At 36.0% G+C, this 20,858-nt stretch overlaps 1 protein-coding gene across 1 annotated transcript in view; it reads right to left on the reverse strand.

Moving 5' to 3' along the window:
* The window catches only part of LOC129235032 (adhesion G-protein coupled receptor G6-like), a 50,641-nt gene that overhangs the window by 19,242 nt on the left and 10,541 nt on the right, over positions 1–20,858 (reverse strand). Inside the window, exons 5-8 of the mRNA XM_054868763.1 lie at positions 19,455–19,616; positions 8,253–8,302; positions 6,045–6,139; positions 1,477–1,579 (exon numbers count right to left, since the gene is read on the reverse strand). Of these exons, the coding sequence (XP_054724738.1) occupies positions 1,477–1,579; positions 6,045–6,139; positions 8,253–8,302; positions 19,455–19,616 (410 nt within the window). The remainder of the gene's footprint in view (positions 1–1,476; positions 1,580–6,044; positions 6,140–8,252; positions 8,303–19,454; positions 19,617–20,858) is intronic.

The following is a 20,858-nucleotide window of genomic DNA, read 5'->3' on the forward strand; positions in this document are numbered from 1 at the left end:
AAGAAACCTTAATTTTGCATGGTGTTTTTTTTTTCTTTTATTTAAGCCTGATTGTTGAATATATGTCACTTGACACAAGTTTTATTCTCAAGGTAGACCGTGCAAAACTAGGCAACGCAACTCTTGATATATAAATATTTGAAAGCTACTGTTGATGTGATTTTATACTTTTTTGTTTGTTTGGCGAAAAGTTTATTATTGCCAAAGAAAAAACATCCATTTCACTCGCAAAAGGGCTGGATTCCGGTAGCGTGGTCGCTTGGCGTGGAGCAGTTCAGTCTAGGATTATTTTTTAAAGAAATCGTAAATGTAACTCATTGTTTTGGCGATTTGTTTTGAAAGAAAAGAAACTTCAGATTAGTTTTTATCCGAGTGAAATGTACGACATTTTGTTCTTTTTTTCCGACGATGATTTCGAATGTTCCACGGGATGTTTTCTTTTCTTTTTTCGTTAAACGGATGGATTATGATAGCGTGGTTGCTGGGCGAGTTTGGCGATAAACAGTATAATTGCGGAATTATTTTTACATTTGAAAGATATTATTTGATGTCTCTTTTTGTTTATTTGGCGAAATATTTTAAATTGCAGTAAAAGTCGCTTGACTTGCGAAATAAAGTTTCAAAAAAACTGTAAGTCTAATTTAATGATTTGACGAAAAGTTTTAAATTCCAAAGAAACTTTTAATAGTTTTTTTTTCTGAAAAGGTGTGTACGTATTTTATACCAAGAAAAATGATGATTTCACATCAGAGGTTGAAGGGGGAGTCAATTTTTTTTAATTCAACGGACTTCCATTAATTTAGCACGGACATCGCCTTGCGGGTACTGCTAGTAGTGTATAAAGTTGAAACTGAAGGGGCATGAAGACAACACTATATGATTGTAAGCTATAAGATACGAATGTGTTACTTAATTAAAAATAAAGTGGTAATTCTCAAAATTAAATGCCGGAAAATACTAAAAATATTTGACTCAGTAAATGTAAGAGGCACGTTCAAGTAAGACGCAGTAAGAACAATTGTATAGGTGCTCCGACGTTCAACGCATAAACTTGGCCCGTCGCCAAGTTTTAATTTATTTTTAACGTGCAAAAAAAATTAATAACATTTCAGTTCATACAAATACAATTCCCAAAAAAAAGGATGAAATTCTTCTCGACTAATGCTCAAAAATTTGTGAGAATATTTGCTAGGGAGTAGCATCAATCTGTTACGAATGTTGGCTCTCCAGTTATAATTCGTTTTGAAAAAAGATCATTGCGTAAACGTGCCCCATGCGTAAACGTGTCCCGGTCTACCCGAATCATGTAAACAGATATTCCACTTAAATCAACTCACTACAAAATAAGTATATGCAAAAATTTTAACATTCAAATAACATTAAGGAGAATTATTTCAAACATTTAGGCGGAGTTATATCAAGAAAATAAGTTCAATGAGCTTACTGATAAACTAAAAAACAATAAAAAACACTCACGGGATTATCAGTGGATATGTCATTAGGAAACAGCAGAAATAAATGAGCTATCAACAGAGCAAATTCCATGTTCATTTGAATTACTCTGTCCACAGTAAAAATCCTAGAAATTGAATACAAAATAAATATTACCTAGTTTTGATATCATCAAATAATTTAAAAAACATCAAGGGAAGTTGTGGGAACTTAAATTTCTAATGAAAAGAATTATCTGTAGTTAAAGTGAGTAAATTTTTTCAAGATATTTCCTGCCAAGAAAAGGGAAACAAAAATGTTTTAATTATTGTTTTTCTGCCATTTTATGTTATTATATAATGGCATCCGTTTAAGGATAAATTTTGAATTATTAGCTAGAAAACAATTATTTTCAAATACATCAATATTGCAACCAGATAATATTTCATATCGTTTAAATTATTGAACTAATATGTTTTTCAACAATAATCTATAGCTAAACGCAAGATCTGGCATTTTAGATTATTTCTTTTCTACTGTACCTGCAGGGCGATGCCCGTACTAATTTAAAGGAAATTATTTGAATAATGAAATCTCCCCTTCCCCTTTGTAAAGTAATCATTCTTTAACTAAAATGCGTACACACCTTTTAAAAAAACTTTAAAAAATGCATATAATTTAAAATATTTCGACAAATAAACAAAAATGACATTAAGTTACACTTACAGTAACTTTAAAATGTAACAAATGACACAACTCTTTGGTTTATAAGCCCAACTCGCTTGCGAACACGCTACCGTAACATAGCCAATTAGCAAACGAAGCTATCTTTCAAACGAAAACGTTCAAACGCTAACTCTGCTCCCTCGACTTCCCCTCAGAACAGAATGTAAGGGAGGGTGCGCAGATTTAGACGAAAATTATAAAATTCAAGAAATTTGGATTCTATAAGAAAATTTTTAAGAAGGATTTGTTGTGCAGCTTAAGTATACAAACATTTGAGACACAAAACATCTCATTACTATTCAAATTTGAGAGATAGTAAAAAAAATGGAAAGGTAAAATTTTGTCTAACTGAACCCCACGGAGTCGAGTACAGTGAGACAGTATACTGTGCACAGTGAAACAGCAGACAAGGCACAAAAAAACAACATAGCGGATGTTCAAAAACGTCCCAGCCAAAGCCTTGTAAGAGACTACACAGGTTGACTACACAGGCGGCAACTTTGCACGAATTGGTATACAAAAACCTGTACCACGCTATGACAAATGCTTGGAAAATCACGGGAGCAATGTCGAAAAATAACGTAAGTGTGGTAGATTTTTGTGCAATAAATTTCTTTGCTCTATCTGTAATCGTTCTTTTTTTTTTTTTTTTTAAACGAACCTTACTTAAAAAACACGCCTCGTATGAAGTTTTAATACATCTTCTTTATACTTATTCAGCATATCCTCGCTTCCGGTTTAAATTTCTCTAACACGTATAAAATAGAAACCATTGCTTAAAAAAATATTAGCACACTTTTTTTTAAACTACGTTTTTAAAGTAACTTTTCTGATTCCGATGTTTAGAACATGCTGAGCAGTTGCTTCCAATTATTAAAAGCAGTTTTACGCAAATATTTTATCCATTAACGGTGTGCAAAAGAAGCTTAACTTTTGAAATAAAATTTATTTAAAAAAATAATAAATGCAGTACCCCATCTCAAAAGGGAAAAAAATTGTAAATTCTTCTCTCTGAAGTCAAATACTTTAATGGAATTTTAACTAAGCGAGTTTTACATTTCTAAAACTATCCTTTTATTTCCTAGAAGCTTCACAAATTATTTTAAGTTCAAAAGCTTTCAAACAAAAAAAAAACGACTTAAGCTTCAAAAAGAATTTTCGTTTAAAATTTACGGGATATCCAGCAATAAATATTTTTCAAGCAGCATAAATTCTTAAAGAAATATTTTATGAAATCATACCTTTAATCTTTTAAAAGATTGAATGTCAAAGTTGTTTTTAATGCATTTTACTTCATCAAAAACACGTTTTAAAGTTGTTCAGCACAGAGGTTTAAATAATCAATCATTGCTCTAGCGATTGCTCAAGCTTAAGACTGTTTCTGTACATGTGTTGTGCCTATGATTGGATGCATCTTATGATTGGATGCATCTTAAAATTAACGTAATGGGGTCGTTTCCAAAATTTTAAAAGTATTTTTTTCTGAAAGAGCATGCTTAAAAATATAGGATCAAACCATTTCTTAAATAATTTGTTCAAGTTTAATGTTTCAGAAAATTACTTAAATCGGTGCGCTTTCATTGTTTATGGAGTTACATTGTTTAAATTGGTTACATTTATTGTGACATTTGATTTCAGCATAATGAGATTGTTTTCGAAATCTTAAAAGTATTTTTTCTGAAAGAGCATGCTTAAAAAACTAGGGTCTAACCAGTTTCTAAATAATTTGACAAAGTTTAATATTTAAAAAAAATATTTTAATCTGTGTGCTTTCATTTTTTACGCTTTTGCACATGACATCACAAATGATGAAATGCCATTCAGTGTTGCCATTCATAGTGCAAAATATTTAATTCGCATCTTTACTCACGTGTATTGGCAACGATATGGTTGATAGCAAGTGTAGAGCGCAATTTTAATTCTCTTCTTGATTATCATAACGTGGAAACGTGGTAGAATGATGCGCCAAATTGCATCATTTGTGACGTCATAAAGACCACGCCTTGTTTTCAAAATTGCTGATTTTAAAAAATTAATTTTAAAAAAATGTTGGGAAAATGAAAGTATTTTCTGGGTCTATGTTATTTTGTTTACTCATTCTATAAATTTCAGTGACTAAAAGTAGTACTTTTGACTGAAGGAAACAACCCCATTATTTTTCATGCGTAGAAAAGAGATGAATAAATTTTGCAATTTTCATAGTTTTATATACAGCTTTTCCAAGTTAAGTTAGGAGAAGAGCAAAGTGAAATGCATTGGCATGAAAGTAATTGTTTTTCTTCTTTCTAATGGGGCTGCGTTAGGGGCACAACCTTTTGCGAACCTAGTGCGATGCCCTAATAAATCAACCATCCTTCTACGTAGCACCACTATTGGCGAATGCTTTAACATGACAACTTTAACGCCCAGGTTTCCCATTAGATAGAGATACCAGGGCTCGGCTCGGTGCAAAACTGCACTAGGAATTTAATTTTGCTAAAAGCACTGAAGCCAAAAGAGAGCTCGAGGGAACTTTTACTTGCCGCATAATCATCCGACATGGACGCTGAAGATTTTCTGTTTCTTCAAAATCCATCGATTGAAGTCAGGTTCGAACCTGCGCCTTTGGGCGTACGAGATCGTCGTCTAACCACTACACCACTCAGTCAGCAAAAAGAAATGTCAGCATATGGATTGCTAAATTTGTGAACTATAGGTTTGAGATGCCAAACTATATCATTTGGAGAAAAGTTTAACAATATATTTACAGCAAAGAAATAGTTTTAGTACATGTGCCCACAACATAGTATAAGAACTAGTTCATAAATCTTTATTTAATATGAGGACTTTTCTTGACATAGAGTGTTATCTACGGAGAGCTCCAATGCCTTAAAAATTAGTCCATTAAAAAAAAGGAAATTTCATTATAATTCAATGGAAAATCAAAACGAAAAAAAAAAAACAATGTTTATCGGAAAGGGTTATAGAAGAGGATTACTAACAGATGCTAGTTTTCAAGCGTGAACCTTTCGTTCTCTCCTTTATTCCTGGAATAATTTTCTTTGAAGACATGATTTAATCGAGTGCATTGGAAATTTTTACATTGCTTTCATGGGGATAAAGTTTTTTTTAAGAGCCATTAAAGTTAAATGAAAGAAAAGTTAAACAGTTAAATATCAGATACATAGCCAAAAGTTAAAACATCCTGTGAATCAAACTGTGCCTACAGTTAAAAGTTACAGTCGCCCCATAACTGGACCTAAGCTTATGGGGCAAAGTCACGTGTTTAAGTTAAATACAAACTCGTTGTCGGCTGGGTGGCGTGGTGGTAAGGCGTTGGCCCTCTGCGCCCTGGTCCTGAGCTCTGACCTACGGTGGCCAGTGGTTGATTTTCCAGATGCAGAAAACCGATAGTGCCCATGTCGTATGATTATGCGGCATACAAAAGTTAATTTGAGTATTCGTTTGAATTTGAATGCCCTGCAAAATTAAATTCTTAGTGCAATTTCGCATCGAAGAGAGACCAGGTGCCCCCACTTGGTTGGAAACAGGGCGTCAAAATTATCTGTGCTATTGGCATCCGCGCCATAATGGTGGCACATGAGAGACTGGCTGTCGTAACAGGGGATCGCACTTGGTCTGCAAAAGGCTAAATAGCCTAACACAGCCCAGATAGAAAGAAAAAAAATTTTTTTTCTTTCTTTTTTTTTTTTTTTTTTGTTTTCAGAATGGAGTTGAACTGAAATGTATAATGCAATGCTCTCCCTCCTGACAAGTATTTTCTTCGGTTAAACCTATTTTTCGCTATTAGAACGCAGTGTAAACCGTAAGCTACTACTCTGGTCTACCATCCAAGTAGAATGTGACATCTGCTTAGTTCTTACTATTCTAATCAAATATTTTCTTACCTCATGATAATGAACAGAGCTAAAGTCAGCGACACCATAACTAGGAGAACTGTACTAGCTGTTTTCGTCACTACCACAGCAACGACCTTCTGAACCTAAGAACAATAATAAAAAAAGATTTTGCGTCGAGTTCTGAACAGTGTTGGGCATTAATCAATTATTTTTTCAATTGCCTTGTTAATTGATTAAAAAAGTAATTGCAATTAAATTAATTGCAATTAAACTATTAATTGTACTTTGCAATTAATTTAATTAGATTAATGTACGTTAATCGCTTTTCGCAATTAAAATAATTGCAATTAATTTTTTATAATTGTTTTATGAAACAATTAAAACTAACAATTAACTTAATGTATCAATAGGTGCAGCGCAACGTACAGAGTTCAAAGTACTAATTCGAATTCCTATTTTCGTTCAGTGTTTGATTGCTCGCTCGCCGCGAGAACTATTCTCGTCTTGGCAAGTTTTTTCCACACGTAAATGTTTGTGTTTTAATTAAGTGTTTTGAAATTGTGCAAATCATTGCTTTATAGTTTAACCTGTAACAGGGGAAATCAGGAAGAAGGACATAATAGGGGATGTAAGATCTCAGAGACCGCTCTGTTTATTTTTTTTTTTTTTTTAATCGTGTAATTAAGATGCATTTCTGTAATTTCCCTCAGATGTTCCTTGGACTTTTACTAGCACGGAATTTTTTTTTTAATTTTTAATTGAAATATGCCTTTTTTGAGGATATTTTTCTGGAGCCATAAAATTTTTTGAGAAAATTCATATGCTGCAGTAAATAATTTATTGCTCGCAATCAAGTTACTGACACATGAAATACACCGCCAGGTCAATCATCTCCAGCCGAGGACTGCAGGTTAGTCCTTATTAGCACTCATCAGCCCGGCATAGGAAAGTGACTGTGTTGGAGATAGAAAACCTCTTAAGGAAGCCAAGAGTGCCAAACAAACTGGTAGCTGATATAGAATTAGCGCAGACCAGACGAGTGACCGAAGCAATGGTTCGGTTCAACTCGAGTATTTCATATATTTCTGCTTTAACCCTGGCTATTGGGCGGTAATTTATTGAGAGTTACTGATATTTTATTGATCTTTTATTTGTTGCTAACATGTGTATTTAAATAGTTAGATAGTAATATGGTACCTGTTTAGCGTCCACGTCCCAGGTAGACCTGTCGTCTGTAGAATATATTATACAAAACCAGTAATTTTTTATGAGTTAGTTTTAATTAAAATTCACACAACAATCGACAATTGCTAATTGTAGTAAACTACAATTAACAATAAATTGTTAACTGTGGTAAACTACAACTAACAATTACAATTGATCAATTGTTAGTTGTTGTGGTTACGTTTACCAAATAATCAATTGTTAATCTTTAATTGTCAATGCAATTAAAACTTGCCCAACTCTGGTTCTGAACCACAATAGGAAAGAAAATGAACTTCAGATTCCCCCCTCCCTCTTTTCTTTTGCAAGATCAATGGTTCTAGAGTGAGTAATATGTTTTGTAAAATGTTAATTACATTTTGCTTTTGTGACGTATTGTTAACTTTAGTAACCGTAGTCGTTTTTGGTTAACTTTAGTAAAAGTGCAGGCTACTATGTCTGTGTCGTCTGCAGCCGTACTTCAGCCAGCTCTTTGATTTCACAGCAAAAAGTGACAATCAAAAGCCATCACAATAATTAATGTTACTGTTATAAATACTCAGTTGCAGTAATGTGGTTCACTGAGCTAATGACTGTTAACACAACAAACGTTTCGCTTTGCCTTTAGTCGCAGTATGGCCAAACTTAAACTATCAAAGAAAAAATTACTTAGTTTGAAAAAATGCCTTAGTTTGGCTGCTCATTATTTAGTACATCCATTTCACGTGCCCTGCATCAGAGCTCAATGATATTTCTTCGTAAAAAAAGTCAAAATATAAATGTTTTCAATGTTTATCTTCAGCAGTCCAAACACATGCGCACACGCTAACAGTACGTTGTGACAATTCGCATGTGTCAAAGTTTGAAAAACTATTAACTACCCCTAGTAAAATCACAATTTAGTTTTCAAATACGAAATTTCTTACAATCTTCATAAATTTCTTTAAGTCATTTTTATCCTATTGTGTGTGATGAGGAGTTTATGAGTGTTAAATTTATAATTTCAAAGAAATATTTTGGTGCATTTTTCGATGCCAAGAAGCAAATACTCACTGGACTTAATGTAGGAATGGGCCTGGGCGTTGGCTTTACTGGTGGCTTTTCTGTAAAAAAAATATGTACAACACATAAAAAATGCTATTCTGCTTAAGCTAAATTCTTAGCTTTTACTCGTATATTGTGGACTGTGGAGTATTTAAAAATATAAAAATTTCGTTTCTCAATGCACAAACAGTGTTTCAACATTTATAGGGTCATTCCTTGTCAAGTGATCCAAAATTTGAGAAATTTTTTCACTCACATTTTTGTATTGCTTTGAAATTTAACTCATCGATTGTACCCTTCAAGGTAATCAAAAGTCTAAATTTTTAGATTTTATTTCTTTTATTTTTTTATTTATGAGACTTTAAATTTTTGAAAAAAAAAAAAAACCTTTTTTTTAATGGATGCTTGAACATAAAATGGACGATAACCCAGCACCAAATATAGATAGAAAGATTTGGTAAAAAGCATTTTAAAGTAGATTAATTGCTGTTAATTATTGTATGCAACATGACTAATTTTGTATAAAATTTCATTTTAAAAATTTTAATTTAAATTAAAATGTAAAATTCTCCAAAAACACATAATGAATTGTTTTTTAAATTCCCAAAATTTTTGTGTATTTTATCTTTATTTGTGCAAAATTTCAAGTTGGGATCTCAATGAGATCATATTTTTATGAATTTTTGAATAAATTTGACTTAAGAAATACTGATATTTTTAAGATTCTATTTAGTTAAATATGGGATTCTCTTACTAGTGATAGTCAAATGAGTAGTAATAAGTAAACATGACTATGCTTGAAATAAACTGGCATGAACTTGTAGATTGGTAAGCCCCCCCCCCACCCCCGATGATTCATTTCATTCCCTACCCCAGCACCAACCCTCAATTTCGGAAGAAAAGAAATAGTTTTCCCCAAGATCATAGCAAAATTGTGTTTGCTAGATGTTGTTTTAATGTTTTCCATTCTTTTCACACAAAACTACAAATAAATCAAAGTATCAGATCATATGTCTGTCCACACATAACTTTCTACAACATCTGGAGTGCAGTTGTTTTTTAGCAATCACGATTGTTTATTGTTCTCACTTGACCGTCATTGATGTCCGGTTCCTTTTTTAGCTTGGACCAGGGCCCTCTGCAGCACCACCGCCGCCCGCCAGCTTCTGCATCCAGTGGCGTAGCGTAGAGGGGGGCAAAGGGGGCGCTCGCCCCGGGCGGCACTTTGCTAGGGGCGGCAAATTCTGCAACGCTATATATTAACATCGAAAGGGTTTTTTTTTTTAATTAAGACGGCGCTTTGCTAGGGATGTATCACTAAATCAACATCAAAATGTTATTTTTTTTTTTTACTCTTCAGTTCTAACCTGTCTCGGGAAATTTTTCTCGTTGACGCACGAGCACGAAATACTGGATACTGACATGCATGCGCACCATTATCACTGGTGCTGACAGAGAAAGACGAGAAGAGAAAAGACAATCTCGTTGGAGAGGATTATAAATCAAAGATCGACAAGCAGGCAGGGGCGGACTCGGTCCCCCAAGAGGGCACCAACCTTAACTACCAAAGGACACGAAAGAACTGAGGTTCAAGGATGCAAAGGTTTTAAAGGTGCAATAATAAACGAAAGCGCACAGGTTTGAGGGTGTGAAAAAACGAAGGCGCACAAGTTCAAGGGTGCCAAAAACAAATAAATAAAGTAAACAAAGTCGCACAGGTTTGAAGGACTCCCCTCCCCCCCCCCCCAAAAAAAATGAAGACACGCAGAAGATGTTCGAGAGCGCATCGGCCCGCAAGCCAGTCCGCCCCTGCAAGCAGTCAGTCTTAACTAACGTGATTGCGCCTCCACGTGTTTCCCTTGACGGGCATAAAAAACCTTATGCTCTTTTTTTTTTCCCCCGCTCTCAAACCTGAGCACTTTCGGGGTTTTTTTTTTTTCTTGCGCGCGTGCGTTCTCAAACCTATGCGTCCTTTTTTTTTTCCTGCACCCTTTGAGAGCCAAGGTTGGCCCCCTTTTAGGAGACCTAGTCCGGCCCAGGTAGAAAGATCCATTTTTATATCCAAAACGTTAATTTCTAATAAAAAAAAAGACCTATTCACCGAAATTGTTTTGAAAATGTCTACAAAACTCCCCAGCACTAAACTAGATAACTGAAAATTTTAACGAAATCGGTCTGGTAGTTTCTGAATTTCCCCCGTACATATACCCCCGGGTGATTATAAAAAAACTTTGCCAACATCTGCACTTCTAGCTTCCGTTCTATTTAACCGATCAAGATGATATTTCAAATATAGTTCTTTTGAGATATGCGCTCGAGATTCTGTGAATGGCAACACAGTGGCCCTCGCGGTTACAGTTACAGAAACTCGAAGTTTTCGAATGGCAACGCCTACTTTTTACCATCGCAAAATGTTCAGCGCATGCGAAAACCCTAAATAGCGTTGAAACGGTACCGATATGTCTAAAAACGGACGTGTTCTGCAAACACAAAAAAGAGTTCTGAAAACCGGCCAATAAAACACGATCTGGGCGCACGCAATAAATTTGCATGTGACAGAGTCAAGAAACCAATCACAGAACGCCGGTCGCCAGATATTCAGCGTAGGAAACCTATAAAATACCAAGCGGGTATGCGAAGTCGTCATTCGGGAACTTGCACATGCTGACGATATGAGTCTTCCGAGGAAAGTTCGCGGTGAATTGATCAAACTCTATTACCAAAATGGGATGAACGCTGCGGAAGCTTTGCGTGTGTATCGCCGCAATCATCGACAACGACGCGGCCCATGTACTCTGCAAGCTCTGCGTGATTTAGTGCGGAAATTCGAAGATACAGGCTGCACCTGTGAGAAACAGCGCTCCGGACGGCAAACTGTTTCTGAGGACGTTGTCATGGAAGTGCACCATACAGTGACTACAGGACACACAGACACCGCAAGAGGCATAGCGCGCGTGTTGGATATTCCGAACTCAACGGTCCGCAAGCTCTTGCGCTCGGTACTTCACATGTTTCCCTATCGGTTCCAGCGCGTCCAGATGTTGGAGCTGGGTGACCCACAACAACGTCTGGACTTCGCAAATGAATTTTTGTTACGATATGATGCGGATAACGATTGGCCACTTCGCATACTATGGACGGACGAGGCGCATTTCACCTTAAATGGCAGCATTAACACAAAGAATTGTGTGCACTGGGGAGAGACGAATCCTCATGCTGTGGCGCCAGTACCATTATATGACGCCAAAGTGACTGCGTGGTGCGGCATTACAGCTACATTTGTTCTGGGCCCGTTCTTCTTTGAGGAAACGACCCCGACTGGCCTTGCAACATGTTCTGTAACGGGCCGTCGGTATGCAGCCATGCTGGAAAATTATGTCTTACCGGAGTTGCGTCGGCTGAATGCACTCAATGACATTGTTTGGATGCAAGATGGCGCACCTCCACATATAGCGAGGTCAGTTAAAAGGCTCCTGGATCAGCATTTTGGTGATCGCATCATCTTACGCCATTATCCTTTTCCGTGGCCTGCGCGATCCCCAGATCTGACACCTATGGATTTCTGGTTTTGGGGCTATCTCAAATCCAGAGTTTATCTGTGCAATCCTCAAACATTGTCGGACTTAAAGGATTCTATACGGCGTGAGATTGGAAACATCCCTCGTACCATGTTGCGTGCAGCGACATTGTCCACCGTCTCCCGCATGCAATACGTAATTGGCTGTGATGGCACTCATGTGGAAAATGTTTAAAATTAATAAAGATTTTTTTTTCTCTATGTGTTCTCATCATTGAGCAGTGTCTTGTCTCTGTCGTATGCATTATTCCTCCGTGCGCCTTGAAGAACTGTTTGTATGTGTATAACACGTCGGTTTTCGGACATATCGGTACCGTTTCAACGCTATTTAGGGTTTTCGCATGTGCTGAACATTTTGCGATGGTAAAAAGTAGGCGTTGCCATTCGAAAACTTCGAGTTTCTGTCACTGTAACTGTAACCGCGAGGGCCACTGTGTTGCCATTCACAGAATCTCGAGCGCATATCTCAAAAGAACTATATTTGAAATATCATCTTGATCGGTTAAATAGAACGGACGCTAGAAGTGCAGATGTTGGCAAAGTTTTTTTATAATCACCCGGTATATTTGGATTTTATGTTTTTAATGAGATGCTTGGATCTATCACTACATCTATTTCAAAAAAATCTAAAGAAACAAATCCCTTATATAGAAGTTTGGTAAGAACTCATGTGAAGTATGCTGTTCAGTTTTGGTCTCCTAATCTTAAGATATTAATGTATTGTAAAGGGTTCAAATGCGGGCTACAAGGCTAATAAATGTACTTTCTCACTTAGACTACGATTCCAGGCTTAGAATGCTAAAAATGTACAGTCTTGAGCAAAGAGGAAATCGAGGGGACATGATTCAGTTGCTTGAATTTATTAAAATGAAAGATGTTACGGGGCTGAAGTTTAGCACTGAAAACAGGACAAGGAGTCATTGTTTTACGCTATTTAAATCTCAGGCTAACATGGATATTAGGAAAAATAATTATTTTGGCAGGGTAGTGGAACCTTGGAACAACTTACCGGAAGATGAGCAAGGGAGTAGATAGTTTTAAGAGGGTCATTGTTCTTCACTGGGGATTGTAAATTGACTGGGACCAGTCCAGCTGGGCCCAGAGCCTGTTGCTGGTCGTCACTTTTGTATTTGTTTTTTATATATATATATATATATATATATATATATATAAAGAAGATATTAATGCTAAATTATAGGCACACTTAATTTCATTCGTAATCTTCAGTGTGATCTCAACTTCAATAAATATACATAATCCGGGAAGGTTCGTGTCTGAAGATCTGTGACGCGAATTATATGCAACGAAACATGCTCCAAGATTTATTTATTTTTAACACGCTTTTAATAGCTTCACCTGTATGTATGTGTGTATCTTGTAACATAATCTTGCAGCTCAAATTTCGCTCACTTCCTGCGATCGGATTCTTTTGAAATTTGGCACGCGACCTCAGACCCGATGACAATGCGATATTCTATAATCAAATTAATTAACTCTTTTAATTGTTAGTTTCCTCCAATTTCAATCAATATTTTGGCATAAATCCAACAATGTGAAAAAGAAAAAATTTTAAAAAATACATTAAAAAATGCTCGCAAAAATTATTTTAAAATATCTACAAAAACCTTTAATTTTTCTGCATCAGACAAAATTTGTTCCAATGTTCCAAGGTAATTAGAACATGAAATATAATTGTTTTTAACAAATTTCATGCCAAAATTTAGGTGAGTCTTCAATTGGAAATTCATTGCTGATCAGACCATTGTTGAACAAAACTTCTATTCAAATGCATCTCAAATTTTCAAAGTTATGTAGATATGATTTCCGCACACATACATCGATATTTTTTCGTAAAACAAGTTAAAATAAAAAGGAGAATATAACATATTAGTTTAAAAAACTAAAAAAACACGCTTTCGTAGCAAAATGAACTAAAAAGTGAGAAATAACCTTTGAATGATAGTAGTTGCCCAATCACTTAATTTTAATGTAATACAAAAAAGCGTGGGGAGTTTCTTATGAGTTGTTTTGAATTTCTTCCATTTGTTGTTCATGCAAAAATGTAAATAGACAGCACCCCACGGTTTTTTGTATTAGATTAAAATTAAGGGATTGGTCAACTACTAAAATCCAAAAATTATTTTTCACTTTTTAGTTCATTTTGCTACGAAAGCGTGTTTTTTAAGTTTTTAAACTGTTATTTTATTTTAAATTTATATTTATTTCATTTTAGTTATTTCTTTATATTTATTTTTAGTTTTTTTTTTTTTTTTTTTTTCAACCTGAACTTTTTTTCGGACATGGGGATCATAGAAGTGAAGCCAATACTTGGATTTTACATCGAAAAGTAAATGATTGTACATCAAAAAGTACAATCGAAAACAAACTGGAAAAAAAGAAAAAACAGTTCGTTTCGATGATTTTTTAAATATTTTAGGAGGGAGCACCAACTTGAGGGTCCCTCCTTGCTACAAATCTTCATCTTCTTAAACTTTTCTTTTCTCTAGTCCCCCAGAAAAATGTTAACGATTAATCTAATGCTTCCTTCCTCTCCAAATTAAAATATTGGCTTAGAAAAAATTGGGAGGGGGAGGAGGTTGATCTCAAGAACTTCAAAACAGGGTGTGTAATAGGGGGTAACAGTGGTCATATTTGCAGGTCCGGATCTATAAATTTTGGACCCCTACTACTAAATCTGCAGGGCCTCTCCCCAGAGACCAGCCGTGTATGCTTGTAACGTTAATAAGTCTTAGTGAAAGTTTTATTCATTTTTTTTTCCAGTTTCTTGGAACGTCGAGCCCCTTAAGGCCGTGCCCCCCCCCCCCCCCACTGCGGGGTCTGCGGGTACGCACAGATCCGGACCTGCATATTTGGATTCAGGGGGTCATTTTAAAAAACGACATTTTATACAACATTTTACAGAAACGACTGATACAATCGATATTGATAGGGTTGTTAAAGAATTTCCGTTGATGAAAAGTAGAAAATTAAAATTTTAGGTTAATAAGAAAAAATCTTTTCAAGTATAAAAAAATGTATCCATCAGGTAATTTGTAATCATATTTTTTTCTTCTTCTTTTCAATAAAAGGTTAAAGAAATACTACCAGTATACACAGTTTTAGATCATGTTTTAAATGCTTTTATCAAGGGAAAATATTATCTCTCATCATGCAATAATTTTTGAAAAATATTTATTATAATTTTTCGATCAACAGTATTTCCAGCCCTAGTAGCACATAACGTACGACAGATAATAAAATCTTGTTTTCGTTCTGTAAAATATTAAGCATATCGTTTTTTTTTTTTTTTTTTTGTTGTGTGTGGAAGGGGGGACATATAACAGAACGATGTAAGAGGAGCGGCAAATTTGGTGCCTGCCCCGGGCGGCAGAAACCTACGCTACGCCGCTGTCTGCATCCTCTGGTCCTGAGCACTGTCCCCCGGAATCCGCTTCTGAGCGGTGGTGTCCATGTCATACACACACGCACGCGTCTTTTCACACATACACACACGCCTACGTGCATACACACAAGCCTACACACACACACACACAACTATATGCACGTAACCGCCCAGGAGGAGGGCAGGTTTGGAGTGACAGGAGCTGTTTCTAGAATCAATAACCCCAATGAGTAAGGTGCTGTTGCAACTCATGATTGCGAAACATATAATTTGAATTCAAAACTTAAGAATTCAAAATATTATTATCTTTTTTTTTCTTTATTGCTTGCTTTCGTTTTAATTTCTGTTGTGAAGGAGAGTAATGCAACGAGATTTATCTGTAGATATACAGCAGACCCTCGTTTTATGCGGGAGTTACGTTCAACGGAAATGCCGCGTAAATCGAAACCGCGTAAATTGAGACCTAATAATAGTGTTAAAATAAGTATTTGATTCCGTAGATAACAAAATACTTTATTCGAGTGATGACTAGTTATATAATAAGTTTAATGTGTGTTTATAAAGGAGAGATTATGGGGAGGAGCTTGCTATGATAGTCTTTTAGCAGTTATTAAGAATTTTTCTCTGTAGTTCTTTGCAAAGCATTAACGCATCCATGATCACTTGCGTCATTTCCATGATAGAATCTTCCTTCACTAACAAATCAGAAAGATCATTTCTATTGTCTAGGAATGGCTCAAAATGTTCAAATTTCAACGTTTTTGGTTGCGCCTCACCGACTTCGGTATCTTTATTGGTTTTGGCTTCCTTTGTCACTCCTAAAAGCTCTTCTTCCAGTGAGCTGTGAACTGTGTGAGTTTAGTAACTTTACTTTTGGAAAGGGTTCTAGAACCAATCACATAAAATGTCTCCAGTGGCCCAAGCTCGATTATTAGCACGCCAAAATGCAATTGATTACGCGTAATCTGTAATCTTTAGGAGTTTGGATTTTGAAAGAGGGGAAATTTTTATCTGTTTGCATTGCCGCATCCGCGTAAAATAAAATAAACGTGTCAAGAAGTTTTCTCAATTTTAGTGTTTTTGATTCCCTCCCCCCCCCCCCCCGTTTATGAGCCTCAGTCACTTGTGGTGTTTAGCAGCGTTTGTTTTGATTATTACTCTTACGTACCAGCTTCTGTTTTTCGTTTTTTTTTTTTTTTTTAAATTTTAAAAACACTTTTGAAAAAAAAGTGGTGGTGCGGCGGCGGAGGGGGGGGAGCTGAACAATTAACAAGTTCATCCCAGCTCATATCAAGCATAGTCATGTTTACTTACTACTCACTAGACCATCACCAGCAATAGAGCCCCATATTTAACTGAGTAGAATCCGGAAAATATCATTTTTTCTTGAGTCAAATTGTATTCAAAAATTCATAAAAATATGATCCCATTGAGATCCCAACTTGAAATTTTGCACAAATAAAGATAAAATAAACAGAAATTTTTGGGATTAAAAAAAAATCATTATATTTTTTCTAAAAAATTTAAATTTTAAGTTTAATTTTAAATTTTTAAATTTGAAAATTTTTACAAAATTAGTCATGTTGCATACTACATTAAACACCAATTAATGTGCTTTAAAATGCTTTTTACCAAATCTTTCTATTGATATTTAATGCTGAATTATCGTCCATTTTATGTTCAAGCATCCATGAAAAAAAAAGAGGGTTTTTCCAAAAATCAAAATGTCATAAATAAAAAAATAAAAGAGATAAAAATCTAAAAATTTGGACTTTTGATTACCTTAAAGGGTACAATCGAGGAGCCAAATTTCAAAGAGATACAAAAATGTGATGAAAAAACTTTGGAACACTTGACATGGAATGTCCCTATAATAGTTAAAAAATCTCAATATTGGTTAACCGACTTGACATCTTTAAAAAAATAATAAGTTCGAATTTAAATATAGTTTAAGTGCATATTACCGTGATTATCATATGCATAGCATTATCTTATTTATTCTTTTAGTTTAATATTACTCCAAAATTTTATGATCGATTTATTTAAGCAGTCATTAGTCAAGTGAAGTAAAACATTAATTCAACTTTTTTTTTTTTAATTTCCACTGGCGTGCAATTTTGGGGATAATATATTGTAACAATCTACTAAATATCCGTTGCACCTTCAAGAGATTTTGCCACCATAATTTTTTGTTGCTACCACTTTTCTGACAAAAACTTCACGAATTTATTTTACTCTGTAATTAATTTTTTAGTTTGCTCCTTTTTTTAATCACTGATAACAAATTCTAACCGACAAAGCTATTGTTGAGATGCAGTGCTTCTCTAAATGCTTATGTTAGATTATTACATGAACTTTAAAAATTTACAAAAACAGCTTTACAAAAATAGCAACAATTGTTCTTCCGAGCAAACATTCAATATGCAAGCACTCTCTTGTGCGTTAAAATATTTTTTAAAGCTTAATGGGCTTAATAATGTAAAGCTATCATACATATACACTGGTGTGCAAAAATTAAGGACGAGACGGTTTTTTCAATACAACTTTGTACAAAAGCTTTTCAAATCAACACATTTAATACCGTAAGATCCCCAATTCGTAAGGACATGTGTAATGTAAGCAACACTTACTGAAAGAGAAATCAGAGGGATAAAAAAAAAAGCTTTATTGAAAAAGTAGCATGGAGCGCAATGCGACTGAAGGCCGAAACATCCCTGTGATGGGTGTCCAACAAGAAACATCCGGTCTTTAGTAGGGGATATGATCTCCCCCGACTGCTAGGAAGGTTTCACAGCGTCTGCCCATGCTGAGAATGAGGGTGTCAATGAGTTGTTGAGGCATTGCTGCCTATTCGTCTTGCAGCGTCAATCGAAGCTATCAAATCGTTACTGGTGGTAAGGTACGAGCTGCCAAGCGTCTGCCCAGAAAATCCCATACATGCTCGATGGGATTGAGATCCGGAGATCGTGCCGGCCAATCCATACGTTCAATATCCTCACTCTCTAAGAGCTGTTCGGCAGCTACTGTGCGATCACATGGTGCATTGTCGTCCATGAAAAGGAACTGCGGACCCATAGCGCCTCTAAAAAGACGCACATGTGGAAGAAGAATCTCGTTACAATAACGGGTCCCATTGACTGAACCTGCGTCGAAGATGTGAAGGTCTGTATGACTACCAAGCATGATGCCTCCTCAAACGAGAACACCGCAACCTCCATACCTGTCCCTTTCAATGATGTTCGAGGGATGATTGCGGCTTCCCCGCTCTTTCCAGATGAGTATGCGATGAGAATCGCTACTCAGACTGAATCGGCTGTCATCTGTAAAGAGTACTCGTCCCCATTCATTGTCTCTCCAATTCCGGTGTTCCCGGCACCACAGAGAACACCTTCTGCGATGGGCAGGCGTTAGAGGTACACACCGTATAGGGCGTCGTGCAAACAGACCACCACCGTGCAGTCTTCTGGCCACGGTAAAACGCGATATTGGTCGTCCAGTCGCCTGTGTCGTGTGTCTAGCGATTTCTCCCGCTGTCTGCCGCCTGTTTCTTCTGGCCTGTAAGACAATATACCGGTCATCTGCGGGTGTGGTTCCTCATGGACGACCACTACTGAACCCCCGGATAGCTGTTCCTGTAGTTTGAAATTGTCTCCAAAGTCGTGAAACGATGCTGTGAGCAATTCCGAACTCTGCAGCCACACTTGTCACACTGCGGCCTTCCTCCAACTTCCCAATGATTCGACCTCGGGTAAAAGCATCCAGATGTCCTCTAACAGATTGATTATTCGCCATTTCTCACTGAGGCAGCAACTCGGTGTGATTTTAACTGCTATACGGCGTGCAATCTCTTTGTCAGAAATACTGATCTTACACCGACAACATGCTTTATACTACTCAGACACTCCCCCATTACGTCTGCCTGCATATCTGCGCATGTGCTACCGTACATTACCTTACTTAATCGCCTGATTGGTCTTCCTGTCCGCTCTGCCTCTTCGTTCAGCTGATATGCTAATTTTTCGACTTTGTCCTTAATTTTTGCATACCAGTGTATATATATTATCAATAGGTTTTTTTTGCAAATGGGAATAACTTCACTTTCATTTCAAAAAACATTTAGCTTACTAACGGGTCTCCAACCCACAAATATGATCCACACTATCTCTACTTGAAGTTACATAGTTACATGTTTCTGCTAATTGAAATCCAGCCAAGTAATTGAAAAAAATACCTTTGCATATCCAATTCCTCTCATCCAATTCATAACCCATTACACATTTGCATTTCCTTTTCGGTCCGAGATCATCACTCAAATCATCGCATTTGGCTCTATCCGGACAGTGTTTTAGCTTGTCAATATTCTGGTATTCATCGTAGTTTTTATCACAAGGACCTAAACAATGAAAGGTACATCATTCAAAATGAAGCTATACAATGTCATTGCAATCATTTGAAGAAGGTATACAAAGATGAATTGTCCTTTGTAAATCATTTTTTTCCCTCTTGGAAACAGTTAGAATGAAGTCAAGAAAGAGCACCGTTGGAAAAAAAAATGGACTGCAGTTGTAGGGAAAATGACCGACTCCGGGAATTTTAGAGCCTTCGACTCCGACTTCAACACCCCTAAACAGTCCGACTCCGCCGGCACTGCCAGAGTTGCGGATTTTGAGGGAAAAGGATCGACTCCGACCCCGACTCTTGGAATTTGAAACCTTCGACTCCAAGTCAGGAAACCTTCCAATCCCCCAAAATCAGTCCGACTCCACAATCCTGGAGAAAACTTGTATTCTACTTAGTTAATCGTACATGTATTTTCAGATTGCCAAGCAATAATGAAAATACAAAAGAGGAAAGTCAATTTTCATCTTCGTGAGAATATAATTATTGTGAAAAACCGACTTTGTAGTTCAGTACCCCCTTTTTAGTTACGTAATTCTGAAAGCTCAAGCTAAGCAAAAAACTTTCACTTAGCCATTCCAAAGTAAATTTGTGAAGTGCGTTATGTGCTAAAAAACGTTGATGCGAAATGTACTCTACTTATAAGATACATTTCACTGCATTAATTCTTGAATATTTGTGAATATAAAGTATTAAGGAATATGTACGTGAAATCAATTGAAAGATGATTATCGACTTTGGTGCCAAAATTCAATAGATGTTTTAAGGATAGAAATAAAATCAAATTTTCCTACTAAACCAATTTTACAGTATTTCACTCCAATATCTATTAAATTAGCAATAAGACGCCTACTTTTGCCACTAGGTTAAAAGAGGTCCTATGAACTTTAAAAGCTTTTGACTATATTGGGACTTAAAGTTATACGTTGTCTACAAAGCTACAAATCTAAAAATCATTCTTCGGTTATCACAGAAGCAGCGCTTTTAACACGAAACATACCTGGAACTGCCAAAGGCAAGAGAAAAGTAATTCTTATTAATGTTTGAATTTTTCTTCTTACCATTGATGTGAAATTTTACACCCTTTTTTCGCATGCATCACTTTTATTTTTGAGGCAGACCTTGCAACACCGGGCTATACAGCTAGTAGGTAACATTTTTCAGGTCAAGCAAATCACATAAAAAATTGAATTGGCACTTGAAAATATTAAAGACAATCCCAAGTTTCATTCTCATA

This window comes from Uloborus diversus, chromosome 1 (assembly GCF_026930045.1).
Source record: "Uloborus diversus isolate 005 chromosome 1, Udiv.v.3.1, whole genome shotgun sequence".
NCBI classification, from domain to species: domain Eukaryota; kingdom Metazoa; phylum Arthropoda; class Arachnida; order Araneae; family Uloboridae; genus Uloborus; species Uloborus diversus.